The 22,170-nt window shown below is 51.8% G+C and overlaps 1 protein-coding gene across 8 annotated transcripts in view; it reads right to left on the bottom strand.

The window, feature by feature from the left end:
* The window catches only part of MGRN1 (mahogunin ring finger 1), a 51,890-nt gene that overhangs the window by 12,702 nt on the left and 17,018 nt on the right, over positions 1 to 22,170 (bottom strand). For 4 of the 8 annotated variants that reach the window (XM_084764038.1, XM_084764034.1, XM_084764040.1 and 1 more), the window contains exons 2-10: positions 19,370 to 19,491; positions 16,273 to 16,361; positions 15,610 to 15,756; positions 13,348 to 13,465; positions 8,472 to 8,538; positions 8,124 to 8,173; positions 6,295 to 6,342; positions 5,017 to 5,085; positions 2,894 to 3,053 (exon numbers count right to left, since the gene is read on the bottom strand). In XM_084764038.1, the coding sequence (XP_084620164.1) occupies positions 2,894 to 3,053; positions 5,017 to 5,085; positions 6,295 to 6,342; positions 8,124 to 8,173; positions 8,472 to 8,538; positions 13,348 to 13,465; positions 15,610 to 15,756; positions 16,273 to 16,361; positions 19,370 to 19,491 (870 nt within the window). The remainder of the gene's footprint in view (positions 1 to 2,893; positions 3,054 to 5,016; positions 5,086 to 6,294; positions 6,343 to 8,123; positions 8,174 to 8,471; positions 8,539 to 13,347; positions 13,466 to 15,609; positions 15,757 to 16,272; positions 16,362 to 19,369; positions 19,492 to 22,170) is intronic. The other 4 variants (XM_084764039.1, XM_084764035.1, XM_084764041.1 and 1 more) reach the window with 1 other exon arrangement.

Genomic DNA, 22,170 nt, shown 5'->3' with positions numbered 1-22,170 from the left:
ATTTATTATTTTTTGGTTTTTTTGAGACAAGGTTTCTCTGTGTAGCCTTTGGCGATTCTGGAACTCACTCTGTAGACCAGGCTGGCGTCAAACTCACAGAGATCCACCTGCCTCTAGAAACCTCCCAAGTGCTGGGATTAAAGGATTGTGCCACTACTGCCCGGCTTCTAAGAGTAGGCAGCTAAGAGACCACGGACTCCTCTATCAGTCACAGCAGTGGCTGAAACAGTAGAGACCACAGTGCTCTCCAGAGGGCAGGGCAGGAGCAGGGACGTGTGACATCCACCAAGAAACAACCGGGATGGTACTGGTTGCAGAGCAGAAAGGATAATTAGGACAAAGGTCATCTCCTAATGCCAGTTCTGCCCACAAAAGTGGTCTAGCAGGAAACAGCGTGACATTCCTTCAACACCGTGAGTGGAGGTGAGGCCCATGACCCTAAGACAGATGTGCCATAAATCAGGATCAAGTAAGATATGCCATCAACCCACACCCTGGCACTGCCAATGAACCTCAGGAAGTGGCCCTTCTATTCACATCTGTATTTTTCAGCACAACTTCGTTTTCTACCAAGAACAGGCCAGTGAGACCTTGGGCTGTGATGGGATGCTTTCATCTCCACCTCCCACAGTAAGTTCTGGTACCTTCCAGGGCCCACAGCAGGACCCCTTTCTTCCCATTCTTCCAGCCTCAGCCCTACAGAGCTGGCACCCTGACCATACCCCATCTCTGCTATGGTTGTGCCCCTCAGCTCCCCATCTCCTCCCAGCACCAGAGACAGAGCACAGGGCCTGTGTGCCCTGTTCATCTAGGTTCCTAGAGCAGCCTCACTTCTCCACAGCCACCCACACTGGATACACAGCAAGTGGGCAAGGAAGGGCACACACTGTGGGTGGAACCGGGACTCACAGCTCTGTATCTGCAGCCCAGCCCAGGACACATACTTGCTCCAGCCCTGCTGACCTCTGGCTCCCACGGACACACTCCCGGCATGCCACAGGAGCGCAGGACACTGGTGCTCAGCTCCACTGGTAGTATCACTACCTACAGGTTGCAGCCTACGGGGCACTCCTGGGAAGCCCTAAGCAGCTGTGTATGCTCAGGATGGTAGGCTCACAATGGGACCATGACGAAAGGACTGCTCCAGAAAGATGGCAAATCCTGGCCCCTGTTCACTGGGGACCACCAACCTCTCCTTTGTCACATGTGGGCACCAAGGCCTGCAGAAACTCAGGCTGGAACAGGCTGCTTCCCTTGGAAAAAGGGCTAAGAACCCTGAACCAGCCCCAGCTCTGGTTCTGTCCTACCTCAGCTGAGTCTTCCGCTTGACACTGGGAGCCCCAGGCCAGGCACTGTTTTTTTCCTCTGTACATGCAGCCTGGACTATGACCCAAAAGAACTGCCACAGTGCTAACTCACACATTACACGGACACACACCCGGCTCTCAGGGGACAACCACCATGACATGCTGCTTTCAGACAGTGGGGTCAAGAGCAGGAGCCAAATCCCCACCAAGAAGCTATCTCTGACCCCCCCCCCCACTCTCAAGACAGGGTCTCTCTGTGTAGTCTGTGTAGTCTTGGCTGTCCTGGACTTGCTTTGTAGGGCAGGCTGGCCTTGAACTCACAGCGATCTGTCTGCCTCTACCTCCCGAGTGCTGGGACTATAGACATGTGCCACCACACGCAGCTGTCATCTCTGACATGTAACAAGCCAGAGCCTGGGTGAGCTTCCTCAGAGTCTACAATGTTGGCAGACAACTTGACCACCACTTGCCAACTTTCTACCCAGCACAATGTTCTGCTTTTGAGTCCCTTTAAGGTTTTCAAAAACAGTTCCGGCTGGGCGTGGTGGCGCATGCCTTTAATCCCAGCACTCGGGAGGCAGAGGCAGGCGGATCGCTGTGAGTTCGAGGCCAGCCTGGTCTACAAAGCGAGTTCAGGACAGCCAAGGCTACACAGAGAAACCCTGTCTCAAAAAACCAAAACAAAACCAAACCAAAACAAAACAAAAAAACAGTCTTTTAAAGGGCTGGAGAGATGGCTCAGCGGTTAAGAGCACTGACTGCTCTCCCAGAGGTCCTGAGTTCAATTCCCAGCAACCACATGGAAGCTCACAACCATCTATAATGAGATCTGGTGCCCTCTTCTGGCCTGCAGGTGTACATGCAACAGAACACTGTATATGTAATGAATAAATACATCTTAAAAAAAAAACAAAAAAACAAAAACAGTTCCTATGTAACCTTGACAACAGATTTTGTTCAGAGCTTCATCTGCCTGGTTCAAGTGTTATCACACATCGGCCTTGGAACATTTCTATGTCTTCCTTCTAATTGTTCCCTGTCCTGGAGGCAGGAGGACCAACATCATGCCTTGACTGAAAAATTCATGGTGTTTCTATTTCTCATGCAATAGGGAATGGTGGCCCACAGAATGCCTGGAAAGGACAGCCCCACAACTCCTGCATCTCCACAGACAGAGCCCTGGGTATGCTCAGGCAGCCTCCCTCCCACAGAGCCCTGGGTATGCTCACGCAGCCTCCCTCCCACAGAGCCCTGGGTATGCTCACGCAGCCTCCCTCCCACAGAGCCCTGGGTATGCTCACGCAGCCTCCCTCCCACAGAGCCCTGGGTATGCTCAGGCAGCCTCCCTCCCACAGAGCCCTGGGTATGCTCAGGCAGCCTCCCTCCCACAGAGCCCTGGGTATGCTCACGCAGCCTCCCTCCCAGAGCCCTGGGTATGCTCAGGCAGCCTCCCTCCCACAGAGCCCTGGGTATGCTACGCAGCCTCCCTCCCACAGAGCCCTGGGTATGCTCACGCAGCCTCCCTCCCACAGAGCCCTGGGTATGCTCACGCAGCCTCCCTCCCACAGAGCCCTGGGTATGCTCACGCAGCCGGCAGATGGGGCAGTTGTTGGCCTGGTACCGCAGGGTGTCAGCACAGGAAGTGCAGAGGCACAGGTGGCGGCAGGGCAGGATCAGCGTGTCCCGCAGGTCTGACAGGCACACCACACACTCACTGCTGTTGTCACTGTTCTCGTCATCAGAAGGCTGTGGAGACAAAAGCCTGTGTGTCAGTGCCTTCACAAGGTCCTGAGGGGGGACCTGGTGCTGCCTTGAGCAGGCCCTCCTGTGTTTATGTGTGCCACCATCCCCAGAGACTATGTGGCAAAGGGAGTAGGTGTCAAGGACACAGCAGAGCTCCTCAAGCACCATGGGGGACCAGGCTCACAGGGAGGGGAGAACCCTTGCCTCCTCAACCCCAGACATGCTATAAAGAGGCAGAGAGGGGAAGGGCAGCACTGAACCACGTGTCTTTACAACAGCTGGGACTGTCTATCCAGCCTGAATCATTGAGCAGATCTAACTTGGAGATGTGTTCACTTGTATCAGCTCCTAGACACCACACCAGGACCTGGAGTAAGCAGGTATCTTAAACATGAACTGGGTACCCGAACCTGCTGGTTTATTGGACCGCTGCCACACTTACCCATCCTTGTACTGTCTGGGGCTACTTCTGAGCTATGACTGCAGCATCAAGTAGCTGCCATAGAAACCAGATGGTTAACTTGGTGTAGCAGTGGGCGCCTTTAATCCCAGCACTCAGGAGGCAGAGGCTTGAGGCCAGCCTGGTCTATGTAGTGAGTTCCAGGAGAGCCAGAGCTATATACTGAGACTCTATCTTGAAAAACAAACAAACCACCCACAGATGGTTCATAAAGCAAAAATGCTACCTGGCCCCGGTGTCAATGCAAGTGAGCAATGTGGGCTGCCCCTGGCCACGCTGCCCTGCCTTCCAGCTGCCCTGATGCCACACCAAGGCTGGTTTGCTCATTAGCCCTGGCTGACCTGGATTCACCATGTACAGCAGATTGGCTTCAAACTTGCAGCATTCTTTCCTTCAGCCTTTGCCTTCTGAGCGCTGAGATTACAGGCATGTGCTACCATGCCAACGTGACTTTCAAAGGCTTTAAAAGCAGATACTTTGGCTGGACCACCAAGACAGCTCAAAAAGTAAACATGCTTGTTACTCAATCTGATGACCTGAGCTCACTCCACCAGGACTCACAATGTGGAAGAGAGAACTGTCTACCATAAACTGACACACATCCTACGTGAAAAAAATTTCTAGCCCTCACACAAAATAGTCAACAAATTGACTAACATCGTATCTTTAAAGATAACACAAGCAGCAAACAGGTTCCCATGTCACGTTCTGTGCACTTCCGTGGCCCTGTGCTAAACGGCTCCATTAGCTACAACTGTCTGGAATGTCTGTCTGCTGCTCTAGAGAGCTCAGTGTCTGTGCGGAGGTGGGAACCAGAAGACAGGGATTGAACCACTGAGGAAAAGGCTTGAAAGCAGCTCTGTCCAGACCAGAGAGACGGACAGACCCTGGACCCAGGCTGCCAGGACAACCTAGTGATTTAAACAACATGCTGAGGAAAGGACACTCTAAAACATGCCCAACTGCTGTCTTTTGTTGTGGCTGGGGGAGTGCGAGGTATCCCTCTAAAAGGCTTATGGGGGATCCAAGGCCCATCTGTTAAGAGGCTTTGGGAACTCTAGGAAGGGGGTCTTACATAGAGGAAGAAGGTCACTAAAGGCAGGTGCTTGGGGGCCAGGTAGCTTGTGTCTAGACCTTCCTGTCTCTTGTGTTTCCCGGCTACCATGACGTGAGCTACTTTGCTCCATCTCACTTTCCCTGCCATGGTGGACTGACACTTGTAAAACTGTGATCTGAAATGAACTGTCCTCATTTCATTGCTGTTTTTCAGGTAGTCAGTCACAGACACAGAAGTCTCCTTGGGTTAACTGCTAAAAAGGAATTAAGGAGAAATGATGGGAGTCTGGGTCCTGAACATCCATGGAAAGGCCTCTTCCCATCAGGCCTTGCGGGTCCTGGGCCTGAAAAACCTCAGCAAGTCACCCAGGGAGTGGGCTCCTAAAAGGCAGCCGGAAACCTGGGGCATGTGGCCAGCCTGGAGCCAGGCAGCTGCCCACAGGGACACACCTTAGTCTCCTGGTTGTTCTTGTTCTCGATGCCGTAGATCTCCTGCAGCAGGTAGCTGACCCGGTCCACCTAGAGAACAGAAAGATGAGCTGGGGCTTGGCCAGTCTCCACTAGTGGGCTCCTCTGTACCTAGCCCACCTCCAGAACTGCAGGCCCCCCAAAAACTGTGGCTCCAAGTCCATGGGACTTGTTGAAGCTCTTCTCCTGAAGAAAGGCGGATGCCAGGAACAAGAGGCAGGAAACTCTGCCCTGTGCCAAGCACAGCCAACAACACAGGTGTAGGAAATGGGGCCAGTGGTCCCATCCATCCATCTATCCCAGAAGGCCTGGCTCCAGGCTATCCACAGTCATCCCCATTACTAGACAGTAAACACTTTGGACCCACTCTGTCACCCATGAGAGGGCCAGAGCTGCCGTCTATAGGCAGCAGACAGCAAGCCATAGGACTCTTGTTTCCACAGGACACGAAACCCGTGTCTGGTTTTAGACCTCTCCCCAAGTGCCCTCAATTACTGGTTTCAAAGTTCCACAGACAACAGCACCCCACAGAGAGCTGGGACCCTGTTAGTTGGCTTTCAGGAGACAAGTGCCCCAAGATGGGGTCTTCTGTTCATGGTCCTTTCTTTTAAAGGCTAACAAACTGCCCAACAGTGTAACTCTAAGCAGGTCTCTAGCACCTGGGTAGCTACCACAGGACAACAGCTCACCACAGCCTTGGGACACAGGCTCCTGCCTCTCAAGCATTCTCATCTCATGATCAAGGTCTCAAATGGCTCCAGTTAGACATCCTACTAAATTCTTATGGTGCTCAAGTAGGCCACCAGGAGTAACTGCCCTATGTAGAATCACAAAATGTGTGATTCCCAAGAAAAGCTGACCCAGTCTCCCTGGGGCCCTGGGACTCCTCCCCGTTCAGGAGACTTTGAGCAGTGATGCTTTATTTCCAGTAATTTGTACTCAAGAGGCAGCTGACATATTTCCATTTCACGTCTTTCCTCACCTTCTCCACCCACTCATTTAGCCAATACTCAGCAAGAACTAACTGCAATCCATGTATCATGGTTCAACCTGGGGAGGACTCAGGGACTTACACAGGCTGCTACAGCACCGAGTAGCTATGCATCCCATGCACACAGAACACAGACCCCAATATCCCCGGGCACAACTGGGCAGAATCAGGCAAGCAGCTCCTTCAGGACCAGAAAGAACAGCCCATGGAGTCTGGTGGGTGTTTACACCTGCATTATAACCCAAGGGCCGATGATGTCTGGCACTTACAATTTGTTTCTGCTTTAGTGGCTTCACGGAGAAGCTGCCGTCCACATGCTGTAGGTAGGAGAGACACGCATTAATTCCAAGCTGGCCCCTCCCAGCCAGGCGGAGGCCAACCTACATTCATAGCTGAAGACGTCTTCATCTGTGGCCCCACGCCTCCCTTCCGCAGTACCTCAGACACTCCTTTCCAACCCAACTACCCTGAGGGGCTCCCAGCACGCATGAATGGAAGCCACTCAGCCACAACCTGATGTTGGCAAGCCACGTGCAGGGGTCCAGAAGCCATACTCGTGTGGCAAGTGTGAACACACAGAAGTCCTTGGGCATAGCTTAGTCAGGAAGATGACACAAGCACAAACTCAGAGAGCTAAAAATGTACAAGCAAAAGGGAATAAAGCAAACGCCTATAATGACATCCAGGGGCCCAGGCTGCCCTAAGTTGGGAAGGGTTAAGGTACTAGAGCTCAGACTTCCGTAATAACAGCAACTGTATTCTGAATCGACCAAGACCAGCACTCGAGACTGTCCGGTAAAGTCTGCGGGCACTTATGGAAATTCCTGAAGTGTGGTACCATAAAAACACGTTTGTTTTTTTTTTTTTGAAACAGGGTTTCTCTGTGTAATCTTGGCTGTCTTGGACTCGCTTTGTAGACCAGGCTGGCCTCAAACTCACAGACATCTTCCTGCCTCTGCCTCTGCCTCCAAGTGCTGGGATCACAGGTGTGCGCCACCATGCCTGGCTAAAAACACTGCTTTGTTTTGTTTTTTTTTACTGAGCTATAAACTGCATGCACTGAATGAAAGCCTACCAGGGACAGCCCATTTGCCTCAGCAGATCCTGCTGAGCACTTCTCCTAACAAGGCCCAAACACAGGGTGCTCAAGAGGTGGCTGGCCTCTGTCCAGCACACTCATGGCACCTGCACTCCTGACCCAAAAGAGCACGCCTAGGCTTACTACAGAGCAGCGTGGCAAAGCTGTGCAGACACCAGAGGGGTCTGGAGACACAGGTCACAGTAGGAACAGGCTCTGTGTACCTTGGTGAAGAACCCCAAATCATAATGACTCAAGATGATTCAACAGAAAATGAGATGTGGGGATACCCCAAGTAATCACAGCCACTCTTGTTGGGGTCCTTGTCACCTGGGCTCCAGCCTGGTGCTATGCTTTAGCTGCAGCGCTGAGGAATGGTGCAGGTCTGAGGGAGGGTGGGGTCTCTGAAGGCATTATCAAGCAGGCATATAATAGCCAAATCTTTGACAAACGAGGGGATATATATATATATGTAAAAATTACATATAGGCCTGGGGTTACACTACTCACTGAGTATCTATATAACAAACTAGGGGCCAAGCCAGCTCTGAGATAAGATAATAACAAGTAATAATGGGAAACAATTGTTCAGAGGGGTCAGGAAAGGCCTCCCATGGGGACGGAAGCCTATTTAGCCCTATCTGGATTTCAAGCTGCAGCCAGCAGGGGGGAGAAGGAAGAGCAGATCATAAGTGAGATAAGGCTGTGACCCGTGCCTGGTGACCTGAGGAAAGGGTGGTGGCTGTGGCAGGGGTACCCCTGTGGCATCTTGCTGGAATGGTAGGTTCTCAACTGTCCTACGGGGCTGGCCTTCGTCTAGAACACTTTGCCTTACCACTCTAAATACTCTTTAAACGCCACCACCGCCGCCACCAACAAGAAGATGCTCAGCCTCAGGACCAGTATCTTGGGAACTAAGACTCTGTCATTTAGCCCCTGTACCAAGCCCTGACCCCCATACTCAGGGTACACCCTGACCCAGCTCTCAGGTTACAGGGTCGCAGCCAGGATGGCACTTACCTTCTCAAAGGCAGCCAAGAGCACATGGGCGTGGCCAGTCACTTCCACAACTGAAGCAGTGAAAGACAAGAGAGGAGAGACCAAAGTGAGGTCATGGCTGGCAATCTTGTCCTTACCCTGTGGGCATGATCCCTAGATGCCACAAGCAGTGGTAGATTCCAGAGTCCGTTCCTGTCACTGCCCTCATCTCACCCTCCTCTTGCCACTGCCATGAGCCTGTGGGGGGCTGTGACAGACACCCTCTGTTCCAGAAGAGGCGCTCTGGTGACTGAGGAAGAAGGACGCACTCCCTCTCCATGGGTCTTACACATTTGCAAAGGAAGATGAGGAAAGGCCAACAATGCTCACCATCTCCTTCGTCCACCACAGCCTGGATGACTACTGGAAACACACCTCGGTCCAGGTCAAAGTTCAGCTGAGGAAAGGAGGCAAAAGTGGTCAGGCCCTCAGACATCAGGAGGTGAGCTGGTCAGCCCGAGCTGGAGTAGACTGATGGAATCTAGGGCACTCATTGCCACTAAACCACACAGGCCACACAGCTTCTGGCTGGCATGAGGTGCTTGACAACTACTCATGTGCTCTCCCCAGCTGTGGAGCGCTGCAGTGGACCATGTAGCGTCTGTCTGCTCAGGCTCTGCAAGCTCAGCCTCAATTCCATTCCTCTTCATGGCTGCATACTTCTCCCAGGGGTGAGTTAGCCACACCGTACTCGTCCGCTCACCAGCTGGCGAGTCAAGGGCAGTTTCTACATTGTGAGCACTCTCAACAGTGCTGTCATGTATCTGTGTAGCCTCTGTCATCCAGTCTTCTGAGGACATACCTCCAAGTTTTGGGTTAAGTTTCATTGTGTAATTGATGAAAAACATCTGGCTTAAGCCCCACAAAGATGGAACGCGAGTGACGATGAGTGAAGACCACTTGGTTCATCCTTCCCTTCCTCAGGCCAGCAGCTGCCCTCCCCCCGAGATCTGGTTCCATCCTCACCGTGCCCCCCCCACACCCCTCCACCCCCACCTCAATAGCAGCTTCAGAAGGAACAGATGCCCGTCTCTTCATGAAGGCCTGTTGTCCTGGAACCCCTGGCACTCACCCTGCACCCTGCTAGCAGAGCAGTACTCTGGGACTCATGGGCCACACCCTCTAAACACTCTCAGCTCCTGTTTTTTCCTGTCCCTAGGCTGTCCTCAGAAGCTGTAGAGGACAAAATCTAGCCTGCCCAGTCTCCAGAACCTTCTTGGTATCTCAGGGAAGCAGAAGATATTTCAATGTATTCTCTCACTAAGCAGTTACTGAAAGAATGGTCAGGGGCTAGGGACGGTAGTGCACACCTCTCCCTTCAATCAAGCAGGAGGCAGAGGCAGAAGGGTGCTAACCTCATCAGTGAGGTCCTGTCTCAAACAATATGCAAACCAGTAATCCCAGGCAGGTGGATCTCTGTGAGTTCAAGGTTAACCCAGTCTACATACACACTTAGACCCTGCATCAAAAACAAAAAACAAGCCGGGCAGTGGTGGCACATGCCTTTAATCCCAGCACTCGGGGAGAGAGAGGCAGGTGGATCACTGTGAGTTTGAGGCCAGCCTGGTCTACAAAGTCCAGGACAGCCAAGGCTACACAGAGAAACCCTGTCTCAGAAAAAACAAAAACAAAACCAAAAAAAAAAAAAAAAAACCACTTCTAAACTCTGTGAACATATTAAAACCCACTGAATCCTTGTGGCATGTGTGGACTCACAGCACAATTAAGTTTAAAAAGCAAAACCAGCCAGGCGTGGTGGCACATGCCTTTAATTCCAGCAGTAGAGAGGCAGAGGCAGGTAGATCTCTGTGAGTTCAAGGCCAGCTTGGTCTACAAAGTGAGTCCAGGACACCAGGGCTACAGAGAACCCCTGTTTCAAAACAAATGAACAAACAAACAAACATGGAGCAAGTAAAGCAACTAGAGAAAGCACCCCTAACAGCCTAGGCCAAGGGCAGTGCCTCTGCCTCACAAGCAGACCTTAGCCGGGCCCCACAGGCTCATGGCAGAGCTGCTTCTGGACTGCGCCCTAGAACCCTGAGCTAAGGACTGAGTGATCAAATCGTGAATGGAGACTCACTGGCCGGAAGCTTCTCACAGCAGATCACAGGCTCCCTTCTTCCTCCAGGTCAGGCTAAAGCAGCCTGGAACACAGCACTGAAATGCTGTCCCTCACGGAGTGATCGGTAGAACAGAGCAGGACCCTTGTCTCCACCCAAGCCTGGTGACATATGCATTTCCAGTCCACCACACTGGGCCTTAGCTCTGCGTTGTGAAATGAGGTGGCTGCAACACCAGCTACAGACTTCCACAATAAAAGCCATGGAAATCCTCCCACCAGCCAGCACTGGGCACTGCAGCTGGGGCTGTGGATTTTAGTATTATTTATGATATAGGAAAAGGTTTCTTCCTAAGAGTTATCAATATGGCCAGGGGGAGCACAGACCATTGACTCTGGAGATAGAAGCAGGTGGATCTCTGTGGGTTTTGAGGCCAGCCTGGGCTACATAGTAAGTTCCAGGACAGCCAAGGCCATGTAGAGAGACCTTGCCTCAAAATTAAAATAGAGTTAGTAACAGGGAATTTTCCACTGCAAATATGGATGGGAAAGGCGTCAATCCACTACAGAAAGCTGCCTGTGTGGTTATCTGAATGGGAACAACTACAGGTCCATACGGTTGGATGCTTGGTCCCGTCTGCGAAACTCTCTGGGCACGGCCGGGCGGTGTGGCCTTGTTGGAGGTGAGGCACTGGAGGCTTCGGGCCTCTCTCTGCCTGCAGCTTCTGGTAAGATGTGAACTCTCAGCTACTGCTCCAGCGCCATGCCTGCCTGGGGGCTACACTCCCCACCATGATGGTCATACACTAACACCCTCCGAAACTATATGCAACCCCCCAATCAATGCTTCCTTTAAAAGATGCCTTGGTCCAGGCGGGTGGCACACGCCTTTAATCCCAGCACGTGGGAGTTTGAGGCCAGCCTGGTCTATAAAGTGAGTTCCAGAAACCTTGTCTTGGAATTGAAAAACAAACACAAAACGTTGTCTTGGTTATGGCATGCCACCACAGTGCAGGACTGGAGCCACACTCAGGACTGCTGGCTGCCAACTCAGCCCAGTGCTCGTTCATACGAACAAGCTTCAAAGTGAGCCTCAGTCTGTCTGGAGGGACAGAAGCCAGTCAGCACAACACCTGAGACAGCATGCTTAACTCAGCACAGTTCCTTTTGTGTTGAGGCTATGGAGCCAAGGAAGACACATCAGCGGGGAGGAGTTGCCTGGTCCTTTGGAAAGAGGATACAGGCAACAGAGGGGAGAGCAAGAGGTGGCCATGCAAGGCAGTCACAGCATCAGGCTGGGCAGGGGCAGTGTGCAGACAAGCCCTCAACATTCACCCAGAGTAGCATTCCCCTCAAACTGGGACTTAAGAAAGCAAGTGGAGCTGGGCGTGGCAGCGCAGGCCTTTAATCCCAGCACGGGGAGGCAAAGGCAGGTAGATTGCTATGAGTTCAAGGCCAGCTTGGTCTATAAAGTGAGTTCCAGGACAGCCAGGGCACACAACGAAACCTTGCCCCACCCCACCCCCAAAACAAAACAAATAAAGCAAGCAAGTGACCTTCCTGGGCTGCTGCGCTGCTCTGGGATGAGGTCTCACGTGAGCCTGCAGCGCTGCAGAGGAGCCACCCCAGAGTGGTCCCGGGGTGGATGATACTGGCCACATGCTCCCATGATACTAAGAGCAAGGAGAGGCCCTCACACAGAACTGCTTGTCTAGGTGTAAGTCAGGTAAGCTAGTGAGAAGAACAGAGCCCCGTGCCCACCCTAGGCTGGAAGCTGATAGGGCAGCAAACCTGAGCACACTGCAATCCCTTATGCTCTAAGCAGGCTCCAAGCATTCCAAGCACTGCAGCTGTCAATATAGCCAATCAACTGGGCATGATGACAGGAAGTGGAAGGTGGGGCTTCCAGGAGAGTAGGAGGAGCCGGGAGTTGACAGTTGAGGTGGCCAGTTGACAGGGTGTTGATGGAGAAAAAGCTGCCCAAGGACCATCAGATTGGCAAGTGCTTGGGATACAGTAGGTTATGACGACACAGGGTTAGATTAGTTTAGTTTTAATTTACTAGTACATTAGTAGCAGTTTAGATTCTGCCCAGCATAGTGCTTGCAGCTTTGAATTACGTTTCAGTCTCTGTGTCAGTTATTGGCTTCCTAGGCCAAACACAGATATAATATCAGCAACAGAGCATCAGGAGAAGAGGACACACCTCCACCACCAGAGGGGGCCCGAGGAAGCAGCTTGTTTGTTTTTATATTCAAATCTTACGTGCATGGGTGTCTGACCTGCACGTGTCTGTGCATCACTTGAGTGCCTGGTCCCCAAGGAGGAACTGGAGTTACAGACTGTTGTGAGCTGCCATGTGGGTGCTGGGGATCAAATCTGGGTCCTTGCACAAGAGCAGCCAGTGCACTGCACTGCTGTTCCGTCGCTCCGGATCCTGTTTGTCTTATTATCATCTAGAACAAGAGAGGCTCTAGAGGGAAAGAGGCTGCTGGGACAGGCAGGGGCCCAGGTGGCTGGCCACCAGCATGAGTCATGCCCAGGGTCTTATATTCGGAGACCAGTAAAAGCCTTGGGGTTTCTCATCACACTGAGTCTCCAGGCAAGTGCCTTCAAGTGGGTGCTGAGAAATAAGGACAGAGAAGACAGACTGACAGAACTATGTAGACACCAAGGTCAGAGAGGGCAGGAAGTAGGGAAAACTAACAGAAAGGCTACTCAACTGCAGCCCACAGGAGGCCCGTGAAGAAAGCCTGTGACATGCAAAGCTGAGCTGTGTGGTTCAGAAACAAAGGACAGGACAGCCAAGGCTGGGTACAGACGCTGCCTCAAAAAGCCAGGCGGTGGGGCACGTCTTTAATTGCAGCACTTGGGAGGCAGGATGCACAGTATTGAGGGATAGCAGCTCAACTGCCAAGCCGCTGTCTGGGGAGAATGGCAACAGGGGAGCCTCTATCATCGTGCCTTTCCAGAACCCAGCACTACAGCCTCCATGACTACCGCTCTTGTGGCCACTAACCCTTGCCCACACTTTAGTCCTTAGTCCCACTACATATCTGACCCAAGACAAAGACTTGGCCACTCATAGCCAGAAGAGAGAGAACCCAGGAAAGGAACAAGAGAAAGTGGGGGCTCCCCCAGAGTTACCTCCTCATCCTTCCACTCGGAGAAGTCAATCTTGAAAGAAGGCAGGGAGAACTGCTGGCTAACGCCTCTCTTGTAGTGGACAGTCTCGGACTGCAGTGAAGGGTTCTTACAGCTGTACCTGAGGGCAGCAAGGCAGCCACCTGACTCCTGTGGAGCCATGCGCCCCTGTGCACAGCCCCCCGACCCACCTCCTCCTCTGTTACTTATCTGATATCCAGCTGAAGTAGCGGCCTTTTGTTTTACAGAGATTGAGAGCCTCAGCCACCCCAGATGGGAGCAGGAAGCAGCCGAGTGGCCCTTGCTCTTACAAGCACCTCCACTGCCAGCTCTGCTTTGCTATGAGGCTGCCCAATCATATCAAGTGCCCATTTCTTTCAGAACCCACACCAGCCCAGTATCTTGCTGCTTCTGGATGGGAAAGACATGCCTACTAGGTATTTGGTGCACTTGCTTTTCTGAGTGATCACAGCGCAGTAGTCCCTGTCCCAGCGCCTGCTCCTAAAGAGCCGGTACACAGACATGCCCACACAGTGTGACGCCTTCACTTCAGTGAGTCATGTTCAGAAACGTCCTGCCACCCTCGTGAGTGTCACGTTCCCTGAACTCCCATGCTGCTCCACTGCAGCTTTCTCTAGTGACTCAGACTGGCTTCCTGTCTTGCTAGACCCCACAATGCTTCAAGAACCATCCTTTCCCTTATGCAGAGCTCATCGCACACCCAAGGCTGAGCACTGGAAAACAAGAGCTGAGCTAGTGTCTCCATTCATGAATACAAGCCATGACCCTCCCTGCTCCCACCCCCACCCATACTGTCCCAGGGCTTCTCTCCAGGACAAAGGCCACACTCAAGCCTGGGAAGCTGGGGGACATCCCTGCTGTTCTTACTGTCAGTGCCAGTGTGGGAGGGAGCCCCACAGGGAGGTCCAGCCTGGATGCAGTAAAAAGCCCAGCCCAGGACAGGAACCTCAGCAGCCTGGTCTTCAGTTATAAGCTGTGGGACCCCGGAACCACCCTGCTTCAGTTTTCTTGACAGAAAGTTAAGGGGGCCAGGAAAGGAACAGGATTGCCTGGCCTGCAACACAGGACAGAGTATTCCTGCTGGCTGGTTTAGGGTCCCAAGCACAGCCTCTAAAGCTGGGAGCCTCCTGTTTCTCTGTCTTGGTGACTCGTTGCTGATGTCATGCAAGCAAGCAAACTAGGAGGCAAACAGGCCCATTCAGGTCTCAGAAAAGGTCTACCGGGACTGGATCTCTGGGCACCCATGTCTAACTGGCCATTTAGCTAGCCCATCTGGTAGCAACAGGACCCTGATCTCCTGTATCTCATAGGACACAATAGAACAGCTGACCTGGACTGAGGCCCTCACATCCTCTGGGACAGTTCCAAAGCACCTGCCCAGAATCCAGGGCTCGTGTGCTGTGGCAGCTGGACCCAAGGACAACTAGAAAGAGGAGCTCTTCTCAACTGTCATCACACTGGAGGCCTGCAAGGGGACAACCCCACAAGGTCATCCCGTCTCGGGCTGTAGCAGGTTGGTAGCTCACCCTACCACTCAGAAGGGAGTTGGCTGGTTGTCCACGGCCTGAGTCCTAGAGTGAAACCTCAAATTTTCTCAACCAGCGGCCAGCTGTGAGCAGCTATTGTGCCGCCTTATGCATGGGAAGCCGTTCAAGGAGCTGAGCTCCCCAAGCCTCATTCCCAGCTGAGAAAACGCGGTACAAGCAGTTGATGTTCTGACCACATCAGCAGGCACGGAGCTGAAGAACACCCAGGGCCCGTGCTCTCAGCCAGCCAGGTCCAGATCTGACCTTTTCTAGGTCTTCTCCATGTAGGAAGACATAGACGCGCTTCCCCATCTGTACAGCCACTCAGAGCCGGTGGGCTTTCCTGCTGAGGCAGCCCTGCCAAGCTCATGCTGTGGTGGCAAGCTGCAAACTCGTATTTTAAAGAAAATCTCCAAAAGCCCAAATTTATAATTGTGACATAACTACATATATTGCCTCTGTGCCACACTCCTGGCATAGAGCTCCCAATCTCTTCAAGCTTTCTGGGTGCTGGGTGCTCTCTATCCAAAGAAGGTGAGTCTATGGCGGATTCTGGAGGGGCTGGACACCAGAAGACCAAGCCACCATCAGTAGCAGGAGACCTTTCAGCCCAATGCCCTCCAGGAAGGGGAAAAAGCTACAGAGTCAGCTGACAAGGAGGCCCACAGGACACTGCAAAGCCTGCAGAGAGCCCAAAGTGCTGCGCCTGGGCACTCACACCGCCATGCCGTTCAAGAACTCCTCCGTTGCCTGGCAATAAATGGTGATAGCAACTCGGGCATCGGCATCAAAGGTGAATTCCAGACTGTAGAGCACGCGAGGCTTCTCTCCGTCCTCTGTGGGGCTGTCCGCATCATCTTTGTACCTACCAACAGTGGGCAGAAGATGGCAGGTCAGGAGCCATAGCCCCCAAGAACTGGCCAGCCCACAAAGCTGTGGGCATAAAGCTGGCTCTCAGGCGTGTCTGCTTTGCAGTGGAGGGAGGTCCTGTGGCACAGCAAGGGCCACAGTCTGCTCCCTTTCTTCCTGTCCCAGACACAAGGGATAAGTGTTCTTGCTGTGGATGTCTTAGGTTTAAAGCAGCTCTGTATGCTGCTGGCACCAGACTGACTCATTCCAGGAGGTGGCTGCCCCATGCACAGTAGGAAACCAGAGTATTCCCTGGCCTCCACACTTGTGATGCAGGGGCACCCAGGAACCAGTGTTTTCCAGACAGGCTAGTAGCCCTGAGGCACAACTGAGGTGGGAGAACCCCTAGTTTGATGGCTCAGGGTCCTGCTACAGAGTGTGAAGCCACATGAGACCAGAGACTGGGCCCTCTAATATCCCTGCCCTCTTCCCAAGGACCAAACCAGAGCCTCTGCAGCACACAGGGAGTTACCTCACAAGCCGGAGGGAGTCTTTGCGGATGTTTACCAGGCTCCTCAGCGTCTTCACTGGCTCATGGGGGGCAGGGGTGACATAAGGAAACTAGGAGAGAAAAATACAAGTGAGCACAGATGACTCTCTAAGAAGCAGCAGCGACTCAAAGGCAGAAGTCAAGGGAGACCCCATTCTTTGGCTCTGGTCCCCATATGAGGGGCTGAACTGATATTAGACACACTACTAAGTCATTACTAAAGGAGACTCTGGTCTTTTGGCCAAGATGTGGGCTGGGACTGGTTGAGTGACTTGGCCATTTAGGCACAGTTCTCAGCTCTATGCAGAAGTGGCCATGGTTAGGCTCTTAGGGCATTCTCCTATGACTGGTTACAGCTCACAGCTGCCAACAAGACAAGTCAGTTTGCATAACACATCAGTATGTATTTGGGAGGACAATACATGCACATATGTACATGCTTATAATTATGGCCCTATATAAAAACACATAAGCTGATGACATGAAGCCCTGGCTGAATCTATGCCTTCTGCCAGCAGCAGTGTGCTGGGGCCTGAAAGGACGCCATCACTGCAGAGATTAAGCTGAGTAAAGCACATGGCTTGTACATCTTCTCTATCACAACCCAATGGATCCCCAACTGTCTCAACATGAAATAAAAACATCTGGAGGCTGAAGAGATGGCTCAACAGGAATGCTGGTTGCTTTTCCAGAAAGTCTCAGAACCCATGTAGCAGCTCACAACCCCCTGTATCTCCAGTTCCAGGGATGCGATGCCTTCTTGTGGTGTGCATGGGTACTCCATGCACATGCCTCATACATACATTCAGATACACACATATGCACACAACAATTCTTTTAAAAAATTAAAAAAAATTGGGGCTGGAGAGATTGCTCAGTGGTGAAGAGCACTGGCTGTTCCTCCAGAGGTCCTGAGTTCAATTCCTGGCACCCATATGGCAGCTCACAACTGTCTGTAACTCCAGTTCCAGAGAATCTAACACCCTCTCACAGACATACACGCAGGCAAAACACCAATGAAAAAAATTAATAAGATTGACAGAAGACTCTCAAGAGCTAAGACTCTGAGAGGTGAGGCAACAAATGTGGACAAGAAAAGACGGCCCGCTAGTTCCCAGGTAGGAGAGGACAACACTTGCCCAGCTCCTGGCCTGCAGGATGTACTACAGATCAACACTTTGTGTTAACCACATACTCTGTGACTAACACTACCTAGAAGCTTCTGGTCTGTAGGCACGAGGCCTGAAGGGTCTTGAGGAGGTAGCCATGTTGCATGGAGCACAGTGGAGCTGAGTGTTCCTTAGAGGGCCTCCTGTCTTGCCTGTCATTTAAAACTCTGCTCAGGATTTCCTCCCTGTCTCCAGTTCCTTTCTCCTGCACCCTCTTTGCTGGCATCACACCCAGACCTTGCCTCCTTGGCGCTGCCCATCTGTGCAAATCCTCTGCCTCCTGGTGTCACCTAGGCGCTATGGTGCTTTTTCAGTCTTAGGAAAACCTCTGCCCCTCCTTCTCACCCTACCTGACTCGGTTTGCCCATTTCTACAACCCACCCCAATGCCTTTCTTGCCCTAGGTTGAGCCTCCCTCACCTCCTGAGGGTTTATGGAAAAGTCCATTTGACTACCTTGATTCTAACTCATAGGAGGTGTACTGGCTAGTTTTATGAAATTCAGGGCAAGCTGGAGTCATCAGAGAGGAGGGAGCTTCCGTTGAGAAAGTGGCTCCCTAAGATCAGACTGTAAACAATTCTGAAGGACATTTTCATAATTAGCAGTGCTATGGGCGTTCCCAGCCCACAGCGGGCCGGATTCTATAAGAAAGCAGGCCGATGCTTTGGGGACCCCTTTCCTATTGGGCTGCCTCTTCCAGCCTTAGTATGTCCCTAGTTGTACTGCAACCTGATGTGCCATGTTTAGTTGATACCTCTGGGGGGCCTGCCCTTTAGACTTGGGGGGAGGGTGGTTTGAGGAGGGGTGGACTGGGAGGAAATGGGGGGGAGGGCTGCAGTCAGGATATAATAATAGATGAGAGAACAAAAACAAAAGCAAACAAAACAAACAAACAAACAAACAAAAAAAAAAACAAAAAACAAAAGAAAGCAAAAAACAAGTCCAAGTTTTAAAAAGCAAGCAGGCTGAGTAAGTGAGCAAGCCACGAGGAGCAGGCCAGTAAGCAGCACCCTCCATGGCCTCTGCATCAGCTCCTGCCTCCAGGTTCTGCCCTGCTGGAGTTCCTGCCTTGACTTTCCTAGGTGGACTATGACTTAGGATATGGAAGCCAAAAAAACCCTTTCCTCCCCAAATTGCTTTTGGTCATGGTGTTTCATCACAGCAATAACCCTAAGACAGGAGGCACACCCTGTCTTCTATACATTGTTATTTTAAAGAACCCCAACTAATATACACTCTGACCCACTTCACTTCTCTCCAAATGGCCTGCAGACCCACTGCTTGTGGGTGGCCTGGGATAGGCCACTCCACCTCCTCCTCCCCAGCTAGCACAACTCAGCTCAGCCATGGACTCTGCAGTGGGACTCTCATTTCTTTGCTCACCCCCGCCCCCCACCAACTCCTGCTCCCAACTGCCCCTGCAATGTTTTCTTCTTTGTGATTCCTACCATCTGAGAAATAGGGAACAATCTGACTTGTCTCCAACCCTGACCCAAGAGCGCTAGACTCACACTAGTTGCCAAAGGTATACTGCAGGAATGGGTAAACACGTTTAAATGTGTACCTCTGGCAGCTAGTGGGGACTTCTGGGCACTCACATTCCCTGTGGGATCACGGCTCTTTCCCACCATTCCACAGAATATGGCTGTCCTTTCTGTTCACACAAAAGAAATCTCTGACTTTGTGCAGCTCAATAATGGCTGTTCTGTCCCTCAGTGACCCAATCCTGACTGTCTGGTCTCTCAGAGGCAGCGCCAGGACACACTCCAAGTCACATGCCCACTTCCAGCTCTCCTCAGCTGCTGATGCTCTGTCTCATTTGGGGTAACTTGGTACCTGCTGATCCTCACAGCTGGACAGAGGCAACTGAGACACACCCCAGCTATGAGCGCCAACCCTGCTGAGACCCACCTGGACTGGACGGCTGCCCAGGAAGTTTAGATCCATGTTCTCTCCAAAGAGGTAGCCTTCTGGGTGGGGGGTGTCAAATTTCTCGCCTCCCATGAAAAAGTGCGAAGCAAAGTAGTTTCCTGCTTAAAAAAGAAGACATGTGTGTTCAGAGAACATGGTGGCTAGCACAGTTCTGTGGGAACAGCCAAGAAGCCCCTGGGGGCTTCATTCTATGTGGCTCATGTTGTTTCGGCTCTGCCCTCCACCAGCCTTCGGCACACCATTAGCTTCTACAGCCTGCCTCTCCCTGGTCACAGATGACAGGTAGTTCTGAATTTGAAGGTCATTGTCTTCAGGAGTCAGGTAAGTCATATTCCTAACCACCAACGACACGTTCAAGTTTTTCCCTTTACCCTTGCTTGGAAATCGGAAGGGTCTTTGTCAGTGTGATTGGTCATGATGAAATCCAAGTGACTAAGGAAACTCTAGATCCAGTGGTGACATATGCATAAAGCAGGGAAGTCTGGACACAGATGTGCACAGAGGGAAGAAAGTGAGTGAAGACACAGGCTAAGACTGGAAGGAAGCAGCTACCAGAGCAAGAGTGCCCGGGACTGGAGCCTCGAGAAGCTAAGAGCAAGGAAGGATTCTCCTTCAACCTTCCCTGGGAGCACAGCCCTGTAAGATCTTGATTCCTGAGGACTGGCATCAAGAACACACAGCAGCTGATGGCTGAAAGTCACTTGGCATAGCTTCTCCATGAGTCCACACACAATTCTTGACCCCACACTGTCTGTGCTAGGTGACCATGGGCCCACAAATGTTAGGGCTGTTGTGACTGTACATCCCTCAGCTTCATGAGCATCAGGAATTTCTGGGTCTCTAAGGCCATGAGCGTTCTTCTTATGGTCCCAGTGGGAATTCTGGGCCTCAAAAGCAACCAGGAACACCCAACACGGATCTGTGACTTTCCTGAGAATGACAACCCCAGTGATGGGAGGAACAGACAAGGCCAGTGAGGCAAGTCAGGGCGCAGTAGATAATACCAGACAGCCCTTCCCCAGGGTAGGAGCCCAGAACCAGGAAGCCAGCTCCCTGACTCCAAGAGCAGCAGGCAGGGCCTAACCTCAACTCTTTAACGCTAACCTGCCATGTGCACCAGACAGTCGACTGTGGTCAAACAAAAAGAAGAATATAATAACTAGTTCAACCATAACACATGTTTTATTTTGTCTTGTTTTTCGAGACACAAGTTTCTCTGTGTATCCTTGGCTGTCCTGGACTCACTCTGTAGACCAGACTGACCTCACACTCACAGAGATCTGCCTGCCTCTGCCTCGCAAGTGCTGAGATTAAAGGCGTGCGCCACCACGCCTGGCCAACACATGGGTTTTATAGATTGTCTCACTGTGCTCCATAAAAGACCTGCACACACCGGCATGCAGCAGGACTTATACACATGTGGAATTATATGTGCTAGTAAGGTCAGAAGAGCACGCTGTATGCTGAATCCTGCTTGGAGAGACACACAACATAAGCTGTGATACCAAACAGAGTGGTCTCAAAAGACATGTCTGAAAGGCTATGACAGAAAGCTACGTGTAGGAAGGAGTGTAAGCTTTGTCACAGGTGAAAGCAGTGTTGGTGGGCTTTGCCCTTGGACACACCGAGGATACTCCCTGAGATTAACCTTGAGATAGACTGGGTGGAGCCGTCCTGGGCCTGGAATTCAGGAAGGGGACCTGGGGACTCCACCTGGACTATTGTGTTTCTAACTGACCCTCAATGGGAGAGGGAGACCGCCCTTGCACGTGAGAGACAGACAGGCGCAGAGGACAGAGAGGAGCAGCAGACTGAGACCAGGCTTGAGCACACGTGGATTGGGAAGAGGATCAGCAAACAGGGCCGGACCAGCGCACAGGCCAGAGACACTTAAGGACCCATCCCATGGAACGGGTACCGGAAGGTTCACTCTTGTTTCCCTTTAACCTTTTTTCCCTTTTGTGTAAGTTAGTTGGGATCTATAATAAAGTTTAATTGTTAAGAAACAGAGCCAACAGCTATGTGAGGTCCAAGGGAAGGGCCAGAGCCCTGCTTTCTGTTCTGCCATGGGTCTCTGCAGTAAACCTGTAACATGCAGTTTCAAGTCAATACAGAGAAGGACTGCAACAAAGACAAGTGCAAGGACATCTGCCCAAATCACCGGCAGCCGCACGCAGCCCTGCCACCATGAAGCACTGGCACAGATGAGCACTTCTGGGCCTTGGCTTCAATCCTAGCTGACCTCCATCCATCTGCTAGTGAGTCTAAAACAAGGGGCGAGGGAGTGAGGCTGTGAGCAGCAGCTGCAAAGCAGCTTAGTCAGCTTCACATACACAGTACATCAAATGAGTGGCTGCTGGGGCTGGAGAGATAGCTCAGTGGTTAAGAGCACTGTCTGCTCTTCCAAAGGACCCGGGTTCAATTCCCAGCCACCACACGGCAGCTCACAACTGTCTGTAATACCAGTTCCAATGGCAACACCCTCACACTAAAATAAAATTAAATAAAATTATATTTAAAAAAATGAATGGCTGCTAGACACACCTGTGCTAAGATCCCTCTGACTGGCTGCACTGCACTATCTGGGCAGCAAGAGATGCCACAGGCACTGACACCACACATGACCCTAAGTACCGCAGCATTCTTGTAAAATGCTAAACTCTTGTATCAGGATCTATGTTGAAAAGACATGTTCTTTTTCTTTTGTTTTTGTTTGTAAGACAGGGTTCCTCTGTGTAGCCCTGGCTGTACTGGAATTCACTCTGTAGACCAGGCTAGCC

This window comes from Acomys minous (genome assembly GCF_964271855.1).
Source record: "Acomys minous genome assembly, chromosome: 16".
NCBI lineage: Eukaryota > Metazoa > Chordata > Mammalia > Rodentia > Muridae > Acomys > Acomys minous.
The sequence above is the reverse complement of the archived record's forward strand: the minus strand, read 5'-3'. Positions and strand labels throughout refer to the sequence as shown.